General features: G+C 37.9%; 1 protein-coding gene across 1 annotated transcript in view; it reads right to left on the bottom strand.

The window, feature by feature from the left end:
* FAT4 (FAT atypical cadherin 4) overlaps positions 1–24,968 on the bottom strand; it is a 132,649-nt gene that overhangs the window by 46,101 nt on the left and 61,580 nt on the right. Inside the window, exons 2-6 of the mRNA XM_042871041.1 lie at positions 17,336–17,467; positions 14,190–14,451; positions 12,168–12,518; positions 7,545–8,467; positions 6,593–6,767 (exon numbers count right to left, since the gene is read on the bottom strand). Of these exons, the coding sequence (XP_042726975.1) occupies positions 6,593–6,767; positions 7,545–8,467; positions 12,168–12,518; positions 14,190–14,451; positions 17,336–17,467 (1,843 nt within the window). The remainder of the gene's footprint in view (positions 1–6,592; positions 6,768–7,544; positions 8,468–12,167; positions 12,519–14,189; positions 14,452–17,335; positions 17,468–24,968) is intronic.

A 24,968-nucleotide genomic window follows, 5' to 3' on the forward strand; every position in this document is an offset into this window, starting at 1 on the left:
AAAGGAATTACGCAAGAAATGTTTGAATGGAAAGGTACATTAAATTGAGTATTTTTCTAAAAGTAGTAAGAGCATTTCTGAACTAAAGAGGATAAACATTTTAATATATATTTGTAACTCTGCTTGCCTTGTCCAAATAAAATCCACCATTAGTTAGTCTCAAAGCTGAAATCTGCCCATGATTTTAACCTAAGTGAAAAAGTAACTTTCCTCCTTTTCATAGATATTTTAGCTTACTCTGGCCAGCTGACCCCTTTGCCAATCTGAATACACATCTCTCCCCCATCTCACCCCAGAGAACACAAAAACTTGGATTTAGCCCAGGGGCTCTTGATGAAATATTTCAAAAATAATGATCTAATAATGAAGGTTTAACTCCAAATAGAAGACAAAATCCCTCAAATGGTATTCTAGGGCTGGATTACACATCTTGCAGGGAAGTCCTCTAAAGGGATGGGCTAAAACTTCATCTCCTTTGGGGAGTAAATTTGCCACATAATATAGACATGGACATAGCCTCTTCCTTGGCAATTAATCTCCAAGGGACATCTGACTGACTTTGCCATAATCCTCCTGCCTAAACAGCTCTGTGAGCCTGTTGAGCTCCAGAGAAAAATTAAAACATTGCCAACAGTTTCTAGGCTCCGTGAAATGGTAGGATCTTGATATTAGCCTCCCAAATCTACAAAAGGCCACTCTCCTCTCTCTTGATTTTAAACAATGGTAACACAAAATAAATGCTGTGATAAGTCAGTTGCCAGTTCTCTTGTCTGATTTAGAAATAAGTTTTAAAAAATCATGCAGAACTACTGAAACAATAGATTTTGTAACAGTGGTGAAATAGTAAAAATAAAACAACTAGTAAAATAGCAAAACTACACTCAAATAGATAGCGTTGGCATGAGGAAGTGCTTCCCTAACAGCACGGAAATAAATGGGGCTGGGATAAAAACAAACATTCATTCTGACAGAGCTGTGGCATAAAACAGATCCTACAAGAGAGCATTCATTATGTAAACTGCTCAGCACCAAGGTAAGCACGTCAGCTTCATTTAGCTCACCCATGGCTCAAGTAATGTGCATATTTAGACATAATACAGAAAGCATGAAAAACAGGCCATTTCTAAAGGGAATTTGTGACTTGTTTGTTTGTTTTGACAGTAACGAGATTTAATAATAGCTGCATTTGCTTCAAAAACACAGCTCATTCTTTTAAAGCAATATGTTTTCACACTGCAAACTGCCTGTTAAGTAGAAACAGTGTATGCTAAGAAAACAGGATGAGTATAAATGTCTCTAAGCCCAGTCGTATAAATCTCACATAATGTTAACCCTCAAGACTCTTTCTTTCCATCACCAGAAAATAGAGCCTGCAGTTTCTCCAATATGAAAATACAGTCATCCTTTACTTGTCACTACAGACCAGGAAATATCTTAAAACATGTCAAAAGAAAGGGTTAGAAGAACAATACAACTATATTGTCAGATTTAATTTGATTTTAAGATTGAAGTGAACCAAAAGCATATGTCAAACGAGAATTCCTGAGAAGGATATAACCTCTATGTTTGGTTGCCCTCCTGCATTCTTGAGGAAAGAATGCATAAGTTAAGGGCCAATATTTTGTAAAGAAAAAACATATGGTAGCTTTTTGACACAGGCCAGGAAGGTATACGACAATCAGCTAACTAAATACATTAATCACTCCACTGGTTCATGCCTTTCAGATTTATCTATATTAGTAAATAGGTTATTCTAAGAAAATAATTAAAAAACCCACAGCAACACAGATTCTAATTAGAAACATCACATTTTGATTGTGGCTTTATTGTGGCAACATGCTGCTCTGTCCAATCAAAGCAAGATATGGTGGTTGCAGTTTATTTAAACAGTAGTCCTGAGCAGCTAGCAGGTTTCCAGATGTGCTACTCTACCTCCCTGTGACCAATAAATAAAAGGAGGAGGACTGTTGGAATGCTAACATTTTCTCCAGAAAATGGCTCAACGAGTTAAAGCTATGGATGATAAAAGAGGCTGCACCACTTCTTGTCAGGCTGCCAGGACTGAATGTTTACTCATTGCTGGGTCCCCAACAGATGGGGGAAAAAAATCATTGAGAAAGTCCCTTTTCCCAACCATTTTGCCATGAAGAAGATTAGAGAAAAGCAAAACAGATGATTTATGTGTTAGAAACAGACCCGTAAAGACTCATTCAAATAGTTTCACGTAGGTTTCTCAGTGTTTATGTTAGCAGATATTTTGGAGGAGCATCTGTAATCTAAACACTATCATGTTATTCCACAGACCATCATTTTGCCTGTCATATTTATATTTCACACACTCTGGTCTACAGCTTTTGCTGCACGAGGAGCTCTAAAGTAGGATGGGTGAACTTTGGGGCTGAATTATGCTTTGTTTCTTAAACAAAGCCACAGGTGTACAGCTCTGGAAGATGTTGAATGCTTCTAATGAGGGATGCTTTGTGCCTCTTTGTAATATGCTACTGCTTAGACCAATAGTCAACTATCTGAGACAAGTAAGGAGGAAATGCAAAAGTGAGGAAAGAGGCTGAAATCATGAATCTTTGTGGATACTGTCTCAGAGAAACTGAGCATGAACCAGACTGTATGGCCACAAATCACTGAATCACAATTACTGTCATCTGCTACTGAGCCAAGCACCAGAAAATGTTTCATCAGATTTTGATTCTGCACTCTGTTGATTCAAGATTTATCTTGAGGAGTGTGTAGAAGATAGCAAGCAGCGTCAAAGAATAGCTGGGTCAGAGCCAAGTTGACACTTACGTCATGACTCTGACTTTTGCTTGGGAAAGCATTTCTCTAAAAACTGCCCAATTGCCATCTCTGGTGCACATGATCCTGCCAGTGATCCCTTTCTCACCTGCAGCACATGCTTACAAGCAGCTTGGCTCAACTCTTAATATTCAGTAACCTAACAACTTTTCTTATGTGCCCAGGACTGAAATCTGGGCTCTAGGGAGAGCATGCCTGCACAGTGTGATGAAGCACAGACTCCTCAGCCAGTGTGGGCACCTGATCCCATGCAGCCCAGCTGGCGCTATGCTTTGGATATGCGGGCTGACATTTTGCCATGTTGTAATCCTTCATCTGCTACAAATAGACTCGGGGCTGTGCTGCCAATATGTGCTATTAAAACCCACAAGGTTCGGGGGATGAAGTGATGGTCATGAGCAAAGGGGCTACACTTTCTGAGGACACAGACTGTTTTCAATGCATTGTGCTAGCACTTCGGGACAAAAATAATTAATTCTTCCATCAATTTCTCCATAGACAACTACAAAAACACTCTAAGTGCCACAGCCACAAATAGATGAACTGATAACAAACATAACTAAGAAATTCTTGATTATGTATAGGGAGATCAGGAAGACATTCAAAAACAAGTTGAAAATTCATCAGTTCTTAAATCAAAACGTGCCTCTGAGCATGTATTGCGTCTGTTTCTTTGAAACAAAGGGAAGAGTTGGCACAGATTTCTATAGGAGCAGAGTATCATTCTCTAATGTTTTAAATTAGTCAGTGGAGCATAAAAAAATTGAGATGTAGGTTCTATGAAAAATAGGAAATAGGTTGGAAAGAGAGAATTTTGCCCTTGATGTACTACCCAGACCTCATCAGAGCTAATTGCTTCTGGACACCTACCATGATATTTGCCTGGAAAAGAAACTATATGAGACGTAGCATATATAGCAAGACTTGTTTGGCTTCCAAAGGGGAACAAAAAGTTTATTACAGCTAATAAAACCTGTACTCAAAGTGCAAACCTCTTTCTTGATTTATTTTCAGAGATAATATGGATGGAAATGATTTTAGACACGGCTGCTCTCTTCAACATTTTGGCAGCCACTGATTTCTTACACTGCAGCACTACCTGTTCTTCATTTGTTGTGGGTTGAATTGACTCTATTCACGATTCTTCTTTGTAAGAATAGAAGCATTATTAGACAAATACAAGCTAAGATACTAGAAAGACATATTAGGCAAAAAAACTGGACATGCCAGTGAGAATTTATTTTATAAACATTTATCAGCTGCTCTAGAACAGAATATTTGAATGCACTATTTACCCATTTCAGATACATCATTGCCATCTTTCTAGTAGTACAACCAGAAATACCTTATTTAATGAATCAAACATCAACTAGCAAAGGTCAGCATGTTACTGCCTGGATATCCATCACATAACCCTACCAGTAGTGTTTGTATATTTTAAAGTAATACATTCTTCTTCTGATAAGCTACAATAGATACAATAGTCTTTTAAGAAAGACTTTTTCCCCCATCATTTTTTCTTTTTTTTCTATTTCAGCTGCCAGATGTCTACAGTAATTGTTGTGCATTCCACATACGATAATGTAATACACAGTAATACAAAACTTAAGACAAAGCTCAACAGAAAACTCAGAGTCTGTAGCTTGGTCCTTTTGCCATATTACTGTGGCAAACATTACTCTTTGAAGAGGCCTCAAACAAATTATCTATCTGTAATATCTGTACTCTCTACTACCTAGACTGATGAACTCATTATGAGTAATTTAAACATAACAGGGGTCCCCTAAAATTTCTTCTCTGAGTACCTGTTATGACTACAGTCCACTTACTAATTCCCAGAAATCAAGAGAAATTTTGGCATCAGCTTCTGCAGGAGCAAATTTTCCCATGATGTTTTATTTAGATAAATCACTGCTAACATAGTTTCAAACATTTTCTTAGATGGCATGAATTTAGAGAACGTTTCCAGTCCAATCAAAAGATAACATCTAACATTAATTGGCTAAAAGCTGTAACAAATCATACTGACTGCCCGGTTGGAAACTTAAATGCACTGAACAGTTACCTTTAACTTAATGTCCCTATTTAGCATCTGTTTCTGAACATTTTTGCTAGCATCTTTTTGTGCTGGTAAGAGGAAGCAACATCCTGAGATGCTGAGACCATGGAAAATTATTTAAAAACAAAACAAAACAAAACAAACAAACAAAAAAAAAAAACCAGCTTCAAATAATGCTCAATCAGCATAATATATATGTGCTTAAGATAGGAACTAATGATACATGCTGCTATTGTTGTCAGCCACTGAAGACAAAGGTCCCATGCATAATTCGTATATTAAATCCTCCCCTGAACTTGCTGAAACTAAGAAGTCTTCAAATACAGATAAATATTTTCATTTCATTGGATAAAAATTCTGGATTTCACATTTCTGAGGACTCAGTTTAGGAAAAGATCATGCTATATATATATTATTATATATCTACTAGTAGTAGATATTATATATCTACTACTCTGCTGGTGCTCAGCAGAGAGTAGAACTGATTTCTTGCTTGCTTTTTTTAGAAGGATAATCATTGTTTGCCACTTGACACATGCCCTATGAATTCAGACTCCACATATTTCATATGTAGGGCTAAATTCTACAGAATTCTACTCAATTACTAGACTTGCAACTCAGACTGGGGCAGTAAACAGGCACCATCGATTTGCTCTCTCTGATGTATCCAGATTCAGAAGTAACATAAGTTTGTTCAAGCCCAAGCATGTCCAACTCACAAGTGTGCACTTTGCAGCTATACAGTAATGGAAAGCCAGTGTAAAAAAATACAATGTGGCATAGTATCTGCAGCCAAAGTACAAGACAAATGATTTGCCAAGTCCTAAAATCATATTTCACAGTTTCAGCAGTGCTCAGACTGTGAAATACCTGAGCACTGCTGCAATAGGAAAATATAAGTCACAGACATTGTCCCTGACATAAGACACTGTGCACAATACAGTAGAAAACAAAACCGTACCAACTTGTCAACAAGTTCGGTTTGCTTCTATTTTTATTATTACAAATTAAGAACAAGTCCTGCAGTAAATTACAAACCATCAGATTCTGGAGGACTGGAGATACGTCCAGGATAAGATGCATAATGTCTTTGTTAGCAATACTCATATCCAAATCTGCAACCAACATTTTATACTCAGACACCTGTAGTCAAAAAGTCATTAATCTTCATAATAAGAATTCATGTCTGTGTTTTAAACTGAGGGAACGTACAATACATTTGGGATTTTGAAGCAACCTAAAACTGGATGGTAAGAAAAGCAGAAAATTCAAATGCTGAAATCTAAATTGTCATGACTCTTGAGAGGTAACATTTCAGTAAGATTAACTGTGTAATCCATAGCTCTTTCCTGGCCCTTGGTTTGAAATGTCTGCACATTTCTGATGACAACATTAAACTGTTTTTTATTGCTATTGATGAGGCTCTCATGACCTCGGTAGGATCACTCACTACTATGGTGGAAATAAACCAACCCATCTAAAATCTGTAGTGAGACCTACTAATGCATAAGGATAAAAATCTTGATTTCAGGAAAATGAATTCCCTTTGACATCATGTGAACCCAGATTTCACCCTGGAGAGCTAAACTGAAACCTGGGTACAAATCTCCATGCACTACAATTTCAGGTTGTGAAGAAAGTATTTTTTTTTTTTTGCATCAGGAATGTAATGCTGTCAAGTAATGCAAGACTTAACCAGAAGAGACTGCACATTTGCTTTACCTGAGTCAGCAGCTGTGATCAATAAAACATACTGCTCCTTCGTTTCTCGGTCCAGGCTTTGCACCAAGCGCAGCTCCCCGCTGGCTGAGAGAATAAAGGCTCCTTCTTCATTGCCACTCATCAGGACATAGGTAAGCTTGCTGTTTAGGCCTTGATCATCATCTCTTGCTATAACCTACAAAAGCAACATAAAGGCATGAAAAAAAAATTCAGTAACCAATAAGTGCGGGGTCTACACAATTTTATTGGGGTAGAGAAAATATTCTCTATCACATTAATCCTAATTAATGGATTGAACTAATCCCAGTACCTTAAGAGCTATTATAAACTAGCTGTAATGGTAAAATGACTTAAAACAGTGATGATGGTCTTAAAAGCACTGCTTGAAAATTTTAAAATAATTAATTACTAATCTTTCTTACGTTTAAATACATAAAGATGGCATTGGGATGCAGTGAAAATCCCAGATGAGTTGGTACAGACTGAGCTCAGTATCAAAGAACACAGTGCATATCCTGCCATCTCAATCCATTTATTGCTCTTTCAGTGCTTGGAATAGAGCTTCATCCTACATGGGCAAGGATCAGATGGACAGATTTGTGGCTTGGATTTTGAGAATGAGCTGAGAGAATAGGGCAAACTCTTGAAGTCCTAGAGTGTGTGAAAAGATAGATGGGGGGGGGAAGTAGAGGGAGGATGACACAAAACCAACTTCAAAGCCCAATACAAAATTTTGGCAAAAAGCAGAAAAAAAAAATACAAAAAGGAAAACAAAACAGCAACTATTGCTTGTTAGATTACAGCCAAAAGGCAACTTTTCAATCTTGTTTTTTTTTTGTTTTTTTGTTATTTTTTTTCCAATGGTCAAGGTATACTAATAAAATATTCCAAGGCATTGTAGCAATTGTATGTAATTGTAGCAAATGCATGTCAATTTATTGAGTGTACTCACCTGAAGAATGACTTTTGGAAGCGTCTCTAAATTCTCAGGAACATTCACATTGTAGGGAGAAAGTTCAAATGTGGGAATGTAATCATTAACATCTTTCAGAACAATATTGACTGTTGTGGTGTCAGTCCTTGGGCTGCTTCCACGATCAGAGGACTGAACACTCAGCATATAGGAGGGTTTCCTCTCTCTGTCCAAAGGCTTAGCAACCGTTATCACCCCCGTCACAGAATCGATGCGAAACTCATTGCCAGTATCTCCACTCACAATGGAATAGCGAACCTGCCCATTTGTACCTTCATCTCCATCAGTAGCAAGCACCTGGATTAAATCTGTCCCTGTCAAAGTATTTTCCTCCAACTCTACTCTATAAAGCTTTTGTGCAAAAATGGGATTGTTATCATTAATGTCGAGGACTATGACTACCACATCTGTAGATGAAGAAAGCGATGGCTGGCCCTTGTCCGTAGCCACCACAGTCAATGTGTAGTTGGACACAGCTTCTCTGTCAAGCTCCCCGATCAGCCTGACCTCACCATCAATAGTGCCAATACTGAATTTATTGCCCAGAGGCCTGAGCAGACTATACTCGATGTAGCTGTTTGGACCGCTGTCAGGGTCAGTCGCCTGTGCCTTGAACACGACTGTGTCTATCGGTGTATTTTCTGGGATGTAGGTCAGCTTTGGAGAGATAAAGCTAGGAGGGCTGTCGTTCACATCCAGCAGAATAATGGAGACTTGAGCTGTGCTTGTGTACCTGGAGGCAGGGAGAGGGGCCATGTCGTGGACTTGAACAACAAGGCTATAGAAAGACTGCCTTTCCCGATCCAAAGGTTGTTGGATGCTCAGCACCCCGCTGTTGTCGATACCAAAGTGCCCTATGCTGTCCCCGGAGGCGATGCTGAATGACAGCTGTGAGTTGGAGCCTGAGGGAAATGAAAACAGGTAGGTAAGAGGGTGTGCCTTAATCCCACTGACCTAGATATACAGATGCTTCTAGCCTCATTTCCTATGGAAATGAGGAGCATATGAACATGCCTCCCATTCAGTTTCCTCATCATAATTTTTGAATCCAACAGTTAATTTCAGCAGAGTTTCACAGTGGAACATAAGCCATGGGAAATAATTAAATTCTGACAGGAGCTGAAGAGGGACAGGGAAGGATGTTATTAATTAGAGAGGCCACTGAGGGAAAGGCCAGCAGATCTCATCCCTGTACTTCTTTCAGCAAGAACTGCAGTGAGAACATGCACGACTTGTCGCATATGCAATAGTTTTGAAGAAAGTATCAATAGTTCTGCTGCTAACAAACAGGACAGCTTTTTGCTCCATTCTCCCCATTTCTAGTCAACAACATTATCATTGACATAATTATTTCATGATTTCTTCCAATCAATTAAAAAAGCAAAACAACAACAACAAAAAAAAAACAAACAGAAAGTCCCATGCCTAGATGGAGCAGGCCAAGAGTGAATACTGTGGAGAGGTATGCTTACCATACAAGGAAGTGTTCAAAAACACCAGATGAATAGCCTTCATCTTATGACTGAAACATAACTAGCAATTATGGTCAAGGGAGTGATTTATACTTGCGGCATGGGAAATGCATTCTGAGTCTTGACAAGGCTACAAAATGACTCTAAATATGCCACATAGCAAACAATGTGTATTGCCACTTCAGTGTCAGAGCTCACTCTAAACAGCTAATTGTTGGAACACCCAGTGGAAATAGAAATGTCTTCTTTCATTTATACATTATATACATTTATAAATGTGTATATACATATGGACTTCTTTACACAGATACACTAAGTATTTATCTCATTAATATTTTAATTCATATTGATTTGTTTTCTTGTTTTGGGTCATGAAGACTATGATTTAGGATTAGCAGATTAACAGACTTTTCACTACTCATTTACCCCTCAAATTCACTTTTACATGCAAAGAAACCAAGCTGCCTGCTTAAGCAGATTATTATTTTGTTGTACATTTTGTCATTTTTACTCAGCAGCTTTTTTCCCTCCAACTAAATTGCTTTGATTACAATATTATTATTGTATTTGATTTTTTAATTGCTGCTCTTTATTATGCTCAGACTCAGGAACTCTAGTTCTACTTGCCTTTCCCCAAGGGCTACTCTAATTGGCACCTTTCTCTCTCTCCTCTTCTTTGTATGGACATAATTACAAAGTAAATAGAACCAAACATAAAAGACAAAATATTTTTATATAATTAAAGAAATGAATACATTTATATGCCAGATATTAGTGTTTCTACATTACTTTGATCAACTAAAGCAATGTAAAAATATAATACTATTCTATTTCCTGTTCAGCTGTACTTCAAAATGATTAATTATATGAATGGAAGACTTTTGATTTCAGTAAAGTACTTCCTGACAATTCAGTATCTTGGCAACTGGCTTCAGAAATAGGTAGAAATTAGAGCATTTAGATGAAAATCATTTTTTACTAAATTTTAATACTTTTTTAATCCATTGTTTGCTATAGTGGCGCTTGTTCCTATTAAATTTACTACCTGTTCTTCTCACCTTCTACCTTTTCATTATTTCCCCTGTAGTTTTAACTGATATTTACCATGTATCTGTACAGTTCAAGCTGACACAAACAGCTGTTGTTTCCCCAAGGTGTGTCAAACAAAAAAATGACAGTGGAGCTGTTTCACTATCACAGTCAGTTTTGTCTTTTACCAGTGTTTATCCTAAAACAGGAATACGTCACTAGAAAACAATGTCTTTTAAGAGCTCTTCTGATCTTTGAAATCATGTAGCACAAACAATTAATGAAATTATATTTGTGTGCACTGTCTGCAAATCACATGCAGAGCAGTACAGAAACAGTTATTTCTGTACTCTAACCAAATACAAGAAAGCACAGGATAAAAAGGTTTGATCTTGAAACAAAAATACCAACAGATGATAAGATTTGCTGAAGTTGCAGTCCTACTGGGTAACTAAGCCTGGCATGACCTTGGAATTAAATTTCTGCCCTACTAATTTTAAACTCAACCTATTAAAAAAAGTCAGTGTGCCAGAAAATAGAAGAGGCGAGATATCTGGCTGACTTTTCACTGAACTGCTCTTCTAAAGCTCATTTGCTTCCTTCCTACCTGACTAGATGATAAATGTAAAATTGTATGTCAGTGTCATGACAGTTCACATTCATTGTACACAGATAGACATTAATGTACGAAAGAAAGCAGATCCATAACGTCTAAGTGGAGCTAACTTTCAAGAATGTTTGAAACCAAGCATCATACTGCTTATTTTTTTAACGTTTTTTTTTTTTTCTTCCTGTTTCAGTTGTTAGAGTTTGCATATATATATTCTTTTCATTCTACAGTTTCTTCCCACTGTATATCGTAATGTAGGTGAGAATACTTCGATAGAAAAGATGAACTATGAGAAGAGACAGATGAGAAACAAACACATTTCTCTGCAAGTCTAAAGAAGAAATCACTTCCCTGGATACAAGTATAAGTTCCTCCTCCAATTTACACTTAGCTTACATACAAAATCTTTAACAAGAGTAGAGAAAGAAATATCCATACAAGAACAGCCAATACAATGAAATTGTAATTTCTGACTTGCTGGCTTATCTTATGAAACCTCTTTTCTCTATCACTTTCTCAATTTGGTCTTAAAAAATGTTGCACAATCTTTACCACAGAAAGTACTATCCATCAGCACTTGGATGTTCCCACAGAAACGTCTGACAACCTAGTATTTCCTGAGGAAAAAAAATTATTTCACTGAACCATCTCGATGAGCTCAGTTGTTGTATGTGAACAACCTAAAACTCCTTGAAGCACGTGGGTGCTCTGTGCTTGAAGTGCACCTTTCAGTGTAAGGTGTTTCTATGGTCTTTCCTGAGCCTCTTGAGTTAAGAGGTGACAAGTTTGCCTAACATGTCACAAAATATCCTTCACCTGGAAACTCAGCATATGTGCTATGAATAACTCTGTATTAAGCCATCCTGAGTAATGTCTGTGGACACCTAAAATGCTATGGAATAATTTTTATGTATGTCATGATCATATTCTGCAATTATTCTTGTTTGGACAAAAATTATATGGGAAAATGCTCAAGCTATAAAGATTGTATCTTTTGTACTCTGACACATTAATACCTTCTAGATGTCATAAATAATCTCAATATTAAAGCTTATTTTAAAGAGAAAATTTCCTCCTCTTTTTGCTTTTTTTTTTTTTTTTTTTTTTAATTCTCCACTGTCGGTACCTTGCAGATCACAGTTCTCTTAATGATATACTTAAAAGCTACAGTACATTTCAGAATATGTGCTGTGATAATTGTAGATGAAACCTCTTACTGCAGAAACTTACTTAGGATATATTATAAAATGAAAAAATAAATTTAAAAGAACACTTAGGTCTAACTTAAATGTGCAAGCTGGACATGATTTCACTCCTGGTGCTTGACCCTAATGTGAAATACAAGAAAAATAACCTCCACATACATAGAATACAGTAAATGTAATCACATTATGATGTCCTAACAAGTCCCTAAGTCCTTTTTGCTAGGCCTTTTAATATGTTGCTTATGTGAAGTATGCATTTATCATCAGAATATTAGTAAAAGCCTACCGCCATCTGCATCAGTAACACTGAAGTTGAGAATAGCAGATCCTGGAGCCAAGTTCTCCATCAGAGACGTACTATATGAGGTCATGCTGAACACTGGAGGATTGTCGTTTATGTCCAGTATATTGAAGTACACTCTGATGGTTGTAAATTGGCCTCCTCCATCTTCCGCACGGATGGTCAGAATGTAATATTGCTGTGCTTCATAGTCTAGTGCACGAGTCAAGTTGAAGACTCCTGTAACAGGGTTCAGGAAGAACATGCCCTCTTCATCATCTTCACTCACAGTGTATGTGATTTCTCCATTTATACCGGAGTCATCATCAGTGGCTAGAATGGCTGCCACTAATGAGCCTGCACAGCATGAGAAGAGAGTAAAGTAAGTCACCAGCAAAAGGCACATCACCAATGTGTTAAGAGAGAGATCGTTGTCAAGCACCTCTGCAGAGTCAAAGGAATCCTTTGTAAAAATATTCAAGCCTCAGCACTGTATGCTTAACTTCTTCAAAAGGTTTTTGAAAGGTGACAGCAACAACATCCAATATTATGTTGATTTTCAAGGGCTATTAAAAAATGCAGACAAGAAATGGTCAGCAATATTTATTTTTATCTTTCAATGGGAAAATGACCAGATGAGATATCAACGATGGCAAAAACAATTTTTTTGTCTTTTGTTTCTGCTACTCAAAGGACGCTTTTCTCCCCACAGACAAATACACGTTCTGAAAACTACAATATAATTCCTTTAAATGCAGAAACTGAAATGTCAGGACATACCAAAGATCCTAGCTCTATTTTTTGAAAAAAGTGCATAAGCAGATAACAGTGGTGAAAAAACCAGAAACCTTATAGGGGTCGATTCTTCTGTGTTTTTTGAAATTCAGCTCCTTGTGAATTTGTGCTATTGTTTTCATTTCTGCATAGCTGCATTCACATGACTGACCTATCTTACTAAAGTTTGGAAATTCAGTCCTGCTATTTAGTATATTGAACAGTAATTATAATTAAAATCAGGTCATTTCCAAGAAAGTTAATCATTTAAATTCTTTTTCCTGGAACCAAATGAATTATATTTGTTCTAGCACAGTTAATTGTTTACAAGCAATGTGATGACGAAAACTGCTTATCAGGATGAAGAATATTGCTACAGTTCTTACCCAGTTGAATATCCCTGTACAATTTCTATTACCTAATACTTTAACATTTCTGATAATTGGTCAAGATGACTCTATAGCTGTAGTATACTTCCTTTAACAAAAAACATCACCGAATTTTCAGACAACATAGCTTTTGAAAAGTTTGTTCTAAATAGTTTCTAGCTTGAAACCTAGCTTATAAACACTAAAACAGTCTCACAAAAAAACAGTCTTAAAAAAAGGAAAAGAACAATTCAAGAGATCAGCGATTAATTCTAGGAATCAGAATCAGCTACCTAACGGTTACATTTTTTAAAGAAAACATTGTCAGAGCCAGGAGTTGAAGATGAGATTAAGATAATATGATGTTAAGGTTAGGAACTGAGCGTATGTCAGAGCCAATGCATAAATTACTGGCAGTTCAATGGTCACCAGTCTTGTGATCCTACCCTCAATTTATTAAGTATTATGAGTCATATTCACTGAAGATGACTAGCATCACCGCATCTTTTCCACAAGAGTATAGTGTTTCCATCCTGTAAGTTTTTCCACTTATTTCTTTTCTTGTTTATTTTATTATTTTAAATAGTAGCACTCCAAATTTTCCACTGGAATATGCATAATTCCTATTCTGCACCTATGTATTAGGCTGCTTTTTCTTGGAACAGCAAACATTTCTGTACTTTCCTAAAAAAAACGTTACTCTACTAGTGCACAAGTTAGCAAGCAGAGTATCAGCATGACACAATTCCCTCTACCTCTCCATCATGTTTAAGAGCTGCTCACTGGACAAGTCAGATAGGTCTTCTGCCCTCTTCCTCTCAAGTACCTCTAGATAGACAAAAAGAAAACTTCTGTCACTTTAGGGCTGTTTCCTATTTACATTTACCTGGAGTGGCATCTTCTGGAATGTCAAAGGAATACACTGGCTTGGAGAACTTGGGGATGTGGTCATTAACATCACTGACAGTGATGTTTATCCTCATGTCGGAGGACTGCAGGCCATCATCAGCACGAACCAGCAGGGAGTACTTGGAGCGGCGCTCCCGGTCCAGGCGCTTGGTGGCTATCAGGTCTCCTGACTCGGGGTCAACATGGAAGCTATCATCCGCACCACTGATAATAGTGTATGTGACAAGGGCATTGGCTCCCTAAGTAAAAGCAGAAGTGGTCAAATCAAGTTATTTGCCAGGAAAACCACATCGTAATTTTAAGTAAGACAAGAACTGTTCCAGTAACTGCACTTGGCAAATTCTTTCAGAACAGCTTCCTTTAATAAACAGCCTTCCTTCTCAGCCTCTTTTTCAGTCCCCCAACACAGATACATACATACACAGTTCTTATTTATGAGACATGAATTGACAAGATTGCTCTGATACTCTTTTGCTCCACTGTTCATAAAAAGATTGCATCCAGTCAAGACCACAAAGAATCACCACCTCCAGGTCAGAGGAAACTCCTGGGAGCAGTGTTTGCACGGGTGCTGTGCAGCAGCCCCCTAAAGGGCCCTTCATGTGTCAGGATGCATTCATCTCTATGAGTAGCCAGCCCTGTAGTGACAGGTCATTTGTCACTAATAGCACAGTTCTGATCTCTTGGGTTGTACTGTCAGTCCCCGGAAGCCAAAAAATTTTCCTTTGGGGACTGAATGGAATTTCTCACTTGACCTTGGAAAAAAGCAAGGGATTCATAAGCATTTTGAACATTTTGGCTAAAAAGAAAATGACAGGAAAGTAATTTTATGTAGAAAATATGTTTTCTTATTTATTCCTTAAATGTTGAAATTAAAAGTTAACAAAAAAACACCTTTTTACTCCAAAATTGATACAGTGCATCTTGCCTTAGCCCTGTCCTATCACAAATGTTGTGAAAAGCCACCTTATCCTGCCTGTATCAGTAATGAAAAAATCCTTCAGTTTTACAGATCTCAGTTCTAAGGCTTCCCAGAAATGGCCACTACTCAGGCTCCACCTTCAGTCACCTCCTAAGGAGGCTTCACCTCAATGTGAAGATGCTGCCACACTGCATTTGCCAGAGGATGCAGCCAGTCCTGCACATTTCCCCAGAATGCCAATACTTTGCTATACCTTTTTCTTCGTAGCATTGGTCTTTATGGCAAAGCAAAACAAGACCTCAGAATCTGGGGTCACTTCCTCCCTTTACAAGACACACGTGCAGGCACTGGAACATGTGTTTTGGTGAGCACTTGGCCATTTCCCCTATGTCTTTTGTGTGGGGACCACATGTCACCCTGATCAAAGAGATCAGGGAGAAGGAAATTACAGCTACTATCAGACAGCTAAAAAAGCAAATTAACAAAGATAAACACCTACTCTTACCTGTGATATGAGAGAAAAGCATTCACTACCCGGCCTTGTGACAGTGCCTGATGCCAAACCTATTCCCTGGAGTGCTGCTTCAAAGAATCAGATTCAGCCAACAGATAAAATGACATTTTGAAAGAAAACTCACTTCTCCAAGTACCTGGTCTGGAACAGCTACATGCAGTGCTTCAGCATACACATACCCTGTGTGCTCAGGTGTATGCCTGAGATATGTAATATGTTCTCCTGTAATTGTGTGGTCTAATAAAAACAGATGATGGGAATTTAAGATTTCAGAGGTGATCACATTTTCTACCATTTTTTTGGCTGGGTAGCCTTCTACCAACAGAGCACAGTGAAAACAGAACTACTTGTGATGAAGGCCTAGTCAAATTAGTAACTTTACATTAGGTGAGAATTAGGTGAGAAACAAAGCAAAATATACAATTATAAGGTATAACATATTAAAAAAATTGTATAGAAATTTCCCATCAAGAACAGTCTGAAAAAAAACTTGCAAAATGCTAGAAGTTGTTGCTAAATTGCTAAAGTCTTAGGTGCCGCCCTCAACCTGTTGGCAACACTACCTTTAATGCATCCCAGGATACCATTGGTCTTCTTGGCATCCCTATGTAGTAGCAAGATTAAATACATCAATTAGCAATCACAGAAGGACTAGCCAAAGTAACACAAAAATGACTGGAAATAAAATTCTCCTGAGAGGGCTGAATTACCTTATTATTTGAATGAAAGAATTGCTTGTTGTTGTTAAGTGTAACCCTATATTTTAATGACAACACAATCTTCTTTTCATGCTCATACTGACTTTTTAGTCTTTTCCCTAGTGGAAAGCAAATAGTTCAACTGAATGAAACAATATGATTAACTCTCTCATAATTTACTTTCCAAAAAGAATGAATACATTAAATTATATTTGGATGTATTTGCTTGACACATACAAGAGACTCCAATAACCCTCATTAAGCCAACAGGCCAACTGTTTAACACCAATTGCTCAGAAGACTTTTGCTATGTCCTTAACAGCTTCTTAGTTGTAGCATCCTCACAGAAACACATCTATGCAAGCAAAAAGGCTCTGTGAAAGGGTCTGTGTACAGAGCAGATGTTCTAGCATTATTTTCTTTCCTTTCTTTGACAAAATAAGACTTTCCTTCAGGATAACAGTATAAAGTTATCTGGTGAAAGCGTGAGCAAGTATCAGAGTTCTCTCATTCTACAAGGCTTACCTCATATGAATTATACTGCAAATCTCAAAACTGGGATTAACTTAGATCTAAAGCTGTGGTCTTAAACTGGATGTCAATACATCTCTGCAATAAGCTGGGCAGCCCAGTACTGTTGCCAAGTCAGGAAGCTTGGCATGTGATGAAACTGCCGAAAACAACACTGTCTAGAACCAAACGGGGTGTTCTTTGTCATCAGTGCAACTGCTCATTAGGACATGTTATGAGAAATTAACTCTCACACAGTCCAGCGAGCAACCTTCAGTTAACAGGGACTTTGTCATGACTGTGTGTGCCTATGTAGGACTGCATGGAAGACACCAAGATGCCTAGCAAAGGGTGCAGATGCAGCACAAAGAACTGGGTGGCACAATGGCTCCTCAAACCCTCATGCAGGGAATAAAGGAACAAGTAAAATGTGCATCTCCAGAATAGCATTTTTTTTTTACTTGTAACAATGCTCCTACCTCATCAGCATCCATGGCTGTCAGCTGCATTATCTTAGATCCATCTCCTATATTCTCTTCCACAGTCAGATCAAGCATATCTGTGGGGAATACTGGTGGGTTGTCGTTGATATCTTGAAGCGTTATTTCCACCTATAAAGAGAGGAATCAGAAAAAGTTGTGTGAGCACTGCAAGTTAGACGTTGATTAGTCTTGAATGTTACAAATCACATAATTTTGAAAGAAATCAGGTAAATTGAGCCTAATCGCATGAATTAGAACATTGCCAAATAACAGTGACAACAGGAACAACCCCTCCGGATATTAAAATTCCACACTGTTATAAAATACTTATAGGAAAGCTTCTAACATAAATAAAGATAATTTAACTTGTTGATAGCAACTGATTTTAAATGGCCCTAGCCTAGTTTATATTGGAAAAGATCCACTGATAGACTGTCACTGTAATCCCCAAAGTCAGCCCCTGGAGGATAGCTGCCAAGTCCCGGGGCAGAGGATCATTCAACCATTAAATGCTGCTTGACATAAAGATGAGATGGTGTAAAATCCTCTCTGAAATGTTTATTTATTGGCAACTCTCAGCTTTGAGGGAGGAAAAAACACCCTTGCACTTTATATTAAAAAATAATAATAATAAAAAATTCTGTTTTACTCTTTACCTCAAAGCTCTTCTCTGATTGCAAACAAATGTTACTTTAGGAGCAGTCACTACCATCTACGCATATGCATACTTGCCTATGCATATCTAAACAAATATTTTTTTCACTTGCTAAATGCACATGTTTTTCCAAGTAATAAAGATAGTTTATGTAAGATTGTGCATTATTTCACAAAATCACATAAAATAACAGAATCATAGGGTTGGAAGGAACCTCTGGATACAATCCAACTCAACCCCCTTCTAAAGCAGGTTCTTACAACAGGTCACACAGGAAAGTGTCCAGACAGGTCTTGAGTATCTCTTCAGAGTTGGAGACTCCACAACCTCTCTGGGCAGTGTTTCAGTGCTCTGTCACCCTCATAGAAAACTTTTTCTTATCTTCAGATGAAACTTCCTATTTTCTAGTTTGTGCCCATTGCTCCTTGATCTGTCACCTGACACTGCTGAAAATAGCCTGTGACTGGCTCCATCCTCTTGAGCACTGCCCCTTAGCATCTATAAGCATTGATAAGATCTCTTTCAGTCCTCTCTTCTCCAGGCTGAATAGTCCCAGGTCTCTAAGCCTTTCTTCAGAAATACTCCAGGTTTCTCATCACCTTTGTGGACTTCCGCTGGGCTCTCTAAAAGTTCCTTATCTTTCTTGAACTAGGAAGCCCAGAACTGGCCACAGTACTCCAGATGTAACCTCACAAGGGCAGAGCAGAGGGGGAGAACTTCCCTTGACCTGCTGGCCATTCTCTTTTTAATGTACCTCAGGATACCACTGGCCTTCATGGCCACAAGGACACACTGCTGCCTCATGGCCAACTTGTTGTCCACCAGGACAATTAGGTCCTTCTCTGCAGAGCTTCTGTCCAGCAGGTCAGCTATTAACCTACAGTGATGCTACAGTCATTCCTCCCCACTCTATAATTGCCCTTGTTGAACCTCATCAGGTTCCCTTCTGCCCAACTCTCCCACCTGTCCAGGTCACTCTGAGTGGTAACACAGCCTCCTGGTGTGTTAGTGACTCCTCCAATCTTTGTATCATCACCAAATTTGAGCTCTCACAGATCTAATTATGCTAATTCAAAAAGCTGTAGAGCTTGATTTTCCCTGGTTGCCCGGTATGACATGCAACGTTCCAAGAAAAGAAAAAATGAAAGAGAGGACACAGACACTCTACATTATTTGTGTGTGTGGGGGGGGAAGAAATGGTTAGTGTTGGATCTAAAATATTAAATGGTCACCAAACATTGAAGACCTGCTAAAGATGAAAGTATGTGCTGAAGGAAGCCTGTTACCGCATGTACTTGCCATGCCATTGTCTGCAAAGGATTTCCCTGTACTTACTTGAAAACATACAGGTCTGCTCTGGATGTGATCAATGCAGACATCTCTGGTGATCTGAAGTCTATGATTTTAACTGTTTCTAGTCATCTGCCATTATGTTTTTCCCCCTTCACTTTTAATACAGATCAGTAACTGCCAAACCATGCTGACTTAATCACTGGGGCAATCCCAAAGATAACTATTTTAATGACAGAAGCTTGGTTATCTGCAGAACAAGTGAGGCACCCAGGCTTGCGTGCTCATTTTTCCCCAAGCTTTCAGAAGCTGCATCCGACATTCATCAATCACCTCATGTAAGTAAATTGCTTGCCTTTTTTGTTTGGCTGTTTTTTCAAAGTTTGTGTTTGGTACTTATGCCCACGGTAGGTTACTATCACCGCCAGAACTTTTCCACAGCATTAAAGAGAACTGACACATCTTTAAAAACAGAGGATATATTACACTAACATTAGGGAGATCTGCAGGAAGTGCAGACAAAACACTGGGCCTACAGGTCTTCAACGGACTTTGATAGGAAGCCATTATTTATATCATATATCGTTCCTTTGATCACTCACAAAAGGTACATAAAAGGCCTCATGGACTGAGACAAAGTAACCCAGGTGTTTTGTTATCAAATTTAAATCTATTACAGTCGAAGTACCAGAAGTGCTGATCACAGCATCATAAGCAATGGTTCAAGCAATCAAATAACCAGGCAAATTCTCAGAGGGAAAACTAGCCCATGTTGATTTTCATGGTGACTGCTGCATCTGGGTGACAATTAATCTGGAAAGGGGAGAAACACAGAAGAAAACAGATGAAGGATTTTGTCAACTGCCAAATAGGTCCTGCACCTGAACTTCCATGGCAAAACACACACCTCTGGTGAAAGTATTGCATTTTGCTAGATACAGTTTCAAGCTAAAGCAGCTGCACAGCTCTTCAATTTATTTGTTAATAACACGTACGTCATGTACAGCTTCAACATTTCAGCTACTAGTGACATTTCACCACTGGAAACCGTTTTTTAAATGAGAAATTGGCCTTCGTAAAAATCATATGAAAAAAATAGGAAAACTTCTGGGGTTTGGGGTTAGGAACTCTGCATTGCCTACAGCTTGCATAATGTAAAATAGTAAGAATCCAAGAATACAGATTGATAGGGATCGTGAGACAAATAAATTACAAAGCTGGATTCTGGAGGACTGAAAAATAGAAGTAAAAATGATATATTTTATAGAAGTAGGTTTATCCTGAAAAATCAGTTTTCAAGTAGACAAAGACATTGTATTTCATACTGAATGTGTGCTTTAGATTAGTGAGAAGGAAGAAATTTTCAAACAAGGAAAGAAAGTTTTAGAAAGATACCTAAGTATTTTTTTAAAGTTTTTACACTGTAATTACTGCTAATCCACTTAGCAGAACTTAGTTAATGCATATGGTGTCATAATTCACTGTTGGTTAGGTCTCATTAGCAGCTCTGTGCAATATGGCCATTTACAAAAATTTCACTTAAGTAATAAGTGTTTTAGAAATTAATTTCACTTTGAAATTATTTCAGAAGTCCAGACCCCACGTAAAAGCTCATAAGATAATCATGACCACAAAGTCTTTCAGTACCACAGGGTACAGGAAGGATTCAACATGTCTTATCACATCTTTACCGAGAAGGAAAAAAAATTAAAAATCTGTCATTAAATATCTAAGCCAAATTTCTCTGCAGCCAAATGCCTCTTTCTAGTTCCACATTACATATGCATAAAGATACCAGTATGTATCACTCGGCTGTTAAAATACATGGCTTGATTAATATCATATGCTACCAATCATTAACTGTGCAAGTCTGCCTCAGACTTAATGAATGCAAGACAAGAAGGTCACCTGCACCCCAGGCATCGTGTTCAGAAAGCTCTACACAATGCATGCTGCACTCTCGTGCTCAGCCATGGCAAAACACCCTCCAGCAACAACAGTGAGTACAGCAATAAATATCCAGTTCAGAAGACCAAAAGCCTCAAATGCTGAAATATGCCCCAGGAAGAAGGAAAGGGAACTCAAGGAAATTGTTCATATCTTAGCCCGTGGAATAGGAAGGAACCCCTAGGTGGAGATGCCCATATGACTGCAGGAAGTGAAAACCACCACCCCCTTTCTCCTCTCCTCCTCCACCTCTAGCCAACATGGGGAATGTTTGTTTCTACAAGAGCCCACAGCCATCAGTCAACACCCTGAGCATGCAAAACACGCATAAACCAGTCACCTGGAAGCAGCTCCTGAGCTTTTCACTGTAGTTTACTCTGGATAGACCCTGACCAAAAACCTCCTACAACTTTCCATCTTGCAAACACACCTTTGCTTTCCATCTATATCAACAGTAAACTTAATATAGGAACCAAATCTTCTTATCTCCAATAAAACAAGGACTCAAATATAATCAAATACGGCAGCTGGAAAAGGACTGCAGCCTGTTTACCCACGTTCCTGCCTTTCAGTTCTCTGAAAGGCTCTTTCTGCTGGTCCAGGTGCTGATACAGGTTTTGCTCCTTGAATTTCTGCTGAAATGCTAAGACAATTTAGTTGCAATGACTTCTAAATCTTTCACAAGTGTGATAGAAAACTGATATATAGATTCAAAATATTGTCTCGCTTTAATTTTAAGGAAGAAATGGAAAAAATCAGACAAGTTTTGTTCTACTTTTGTCTGTGTAAATCTCAAAAAAAAAAATTCTAAATTTCTATAAATTCCAGTATAATGCTTCCCCTCACACATTTAATGCATCTTGAAAAAAAGAGAAAATTAAAGTTTCTCTAACACACCCAGGGCTGGTGACTCCACCACCTCCTGAAGCAGTCTTTTCCAGTGCCCAACCACACTTTCAGAGGATAAATTTTTCCTAATACTCAACCTGAACCTCCCCTGGCACAACTTGAGGCCATTCCCTCTCATCCTATTCCCTGTTCATTAGTAGAACAGACTGACCTCCAACTCACTACAACTTCCTTTCAGGTAGCTGGAGAGAATGCTATAGGTTGCTTATTCACTGCTGTAAAATAAACAAGGTTATTTTATGTATCAACTTCTGTGCAAATTGTCTTTGGGTTTCCTGATTGGTTTTTGTTCTGTTCAACTTGTATTAATTTAGGATGCAAAAAATAGAAACACAGAGTAAACCACAGAGATTAGTAGCAGCAGGAAGTCAAACTGTCACAAATTTCAAATTTCCCTGTGTCTGAATCAAATTCCATTCTCCAGGAGTAGTAACCTCCTTGCAACAGTGCAACGACCCTGCCTATCACAGATGGTCAGCCTATCCTCATCTGTGACAACCTAATTGCTGCATCCTGCCATCTCACATTTGCAAAGCAGAGGAAGTATTAATTACTTTAATCTTATTGGGATTCTTATTTGCTGCTCAAATTGGTGCTCTTGAGATTATTTTCCATAAACAAATTTAGAACAAATTATGTCTTGTGGGAGTATGAAGCAGTAAGGTTTTTGTCTGTATGATGTAAAGTAGCATTTACCTTAAATAGATTTTACTTGATTTGCTTATTGAAATGCAGATATAAGGAGAGTAAAAATTCAGATGATCCTCCAGTGCTAATATATATAAGGAATCAAATGAGAACCTCAATTCATAAAGCATACATTATTTAAGTGTTTGGGGCATGAACTAAATACAATTAATTTCAGTGAAACTTACTGATTTTGATGACTTTTAAATGTGGTCCTTACTTTGAAAATAATAAAAGATACATTCTTTGAATTAACTGAGGGCATTTATGAAGAGTCTATGTGAAAGAAGCTCTACAAGAGGGATACTGCGTGCACAGTTCTAGAAACAATTCTGGGGGCAAGGAAAAAATTATTACAGAAAACTGGAGGGTTTTTTTAAAACAAAATGAGTATCTGGGTGCTATTAAATACAGTCTGCATTTGAAAAATCTGTTCTTACTGTAAATATGTTGAATTAAGAAACAGTTGCTAGATGGCCAAGTTTCATTTCTTAGAGCAAAAGAATTAATCCACTTCAAAAACACTAGTCCCCCAGACAATCACTATTGAACAGGCTAGACAATTTCCATGCTTTTCATAAAAAGCTTAATAGTTTTATTCTGGAACAAGAAATTATTATAGTGACCAAACATGCTGGGTTTATGAGCTACAAAGGTATGTAAAATAAAACATTGCACTAGAAGGCAACATGCCAAATTCTATCCGATCATAACGCCTTCTATAAACCAGTGGACTCATTTGGCCAGAATATATCCCTCTGTTTTATTGCGCTTATTAACATTTGTTTTTCTTTTATTTCAAGGTGAGGAGGGTTTATAGACAGATCTTTTTTCTGAAGTTCTTCCATCTATCCAATGAAAATAAGGGGGAAAATGGTTCCACAGCAAATGAATTAGTTAATGCGGCAGCAGCAAGGTTCACTGGGAGCCCCGAACCACGTGCAGTCACTTGCAGCCATCCCATCCACATTCCATGCTTCATCTGAGATCTCTGGCTAGAAAAGTGATCTAAGAAGAAAGGAAGTCCCAGATGTCTCACACATTCAATACTTCTTCAAATGTGACAGCTATTTGATTAAAGATCAAACAGAGGGGAAAGGCAACAGCTTTTCTTTCAATTTATATATTGTTGAGTCATTCTTCTTTCCTTCGCTTGTAGCCATGATATTCACTGTATCTCTCACGAGATAGCATCTAATCTAAAGATGCTATTGGCACACACTGCCCTGAAGACTTGTGCTTATGCTTACATTATTATATGATCTTCATGCTAAAAAATATAAGGGGCCTGTCTTTCTTTGATGGAGACTGTGGTAGTGCATAAATAATTTTAGAAGAACGAAAGTGGAGGATTCTGTTCCCCACCTCCTGGCAAATATTATCATAAATAGTTAAAAAAAAAAAAAAAAGAAAAAAAAAAAAAAAAAGAAAAATTAAATTGCCAATTTAACATGTGCATGCAACTAACACAAGAACATAGCCAACACTAGTTATTTTTCTCCTTCCTCCACCACTTATGCCTTTAGTTCATCCAGGAAGAAATGGTTCAGTAATCCTGAAAAACACATGTACATCTAGATTCCTTTTTTATTGACATGAATAATCTTATTGGCTATTCATATCAGTGAAGTTATGGCTATACTAACAGTTTGCAGGAACAGCACATGTGCTTCCTCCAAACTGTGAAGGCAAAGGAACAGATTAAGTATCAGTCTACTATCAAAAAAACATGGATTTCCAGAGAGAAAATGTGGAGAAAAAAAGAAAGAAAAAAAAAAAAAAGAAAAACAAACAAACAAAAAATCCCAACCATCACTGTTCCAGGAAATCTCTAAAAAAAAAGACTTCAAGAATGATAAAAACTCAATGACTACGCTGAACCAGCTTTCCAGCTTTACCTAAAGGTGACTGGGTGAGTGGGGCACTTCTCACTGATGCAGAATGCCTCATTACATTGAGCTAGGAAAGAGAAAGAAGTGGCATGTAACTCATTTCTGTGGGAACCATGCTACAGCCTGGAGAGAAAGAGAATGATGGGAAATGGTAAGCCTGAGGGAGAAAAAAATAAACACTTTTAAAATTACTTGAATAACCAGCAATACCAAAGCTCAGGAAGATTGGAAACCTGAACTACAGCCCTAT

This window comes from Lagopus leucura, unplaced genomic scaffold (genome assembly GCF_019238085.1).
Source record: "Lagopus leucura isolate 7727_CA_CO unplaced genomic scaffold, USGS_WTPT01 Super-Scaffold_100004, whole genome shotgun sequence".
Lineage (NCBI taxonomy): Eukaryota > Metazoa > Chordata > Aves > Galliformes > Phasianidae > Lagopus > Lagopus leucura.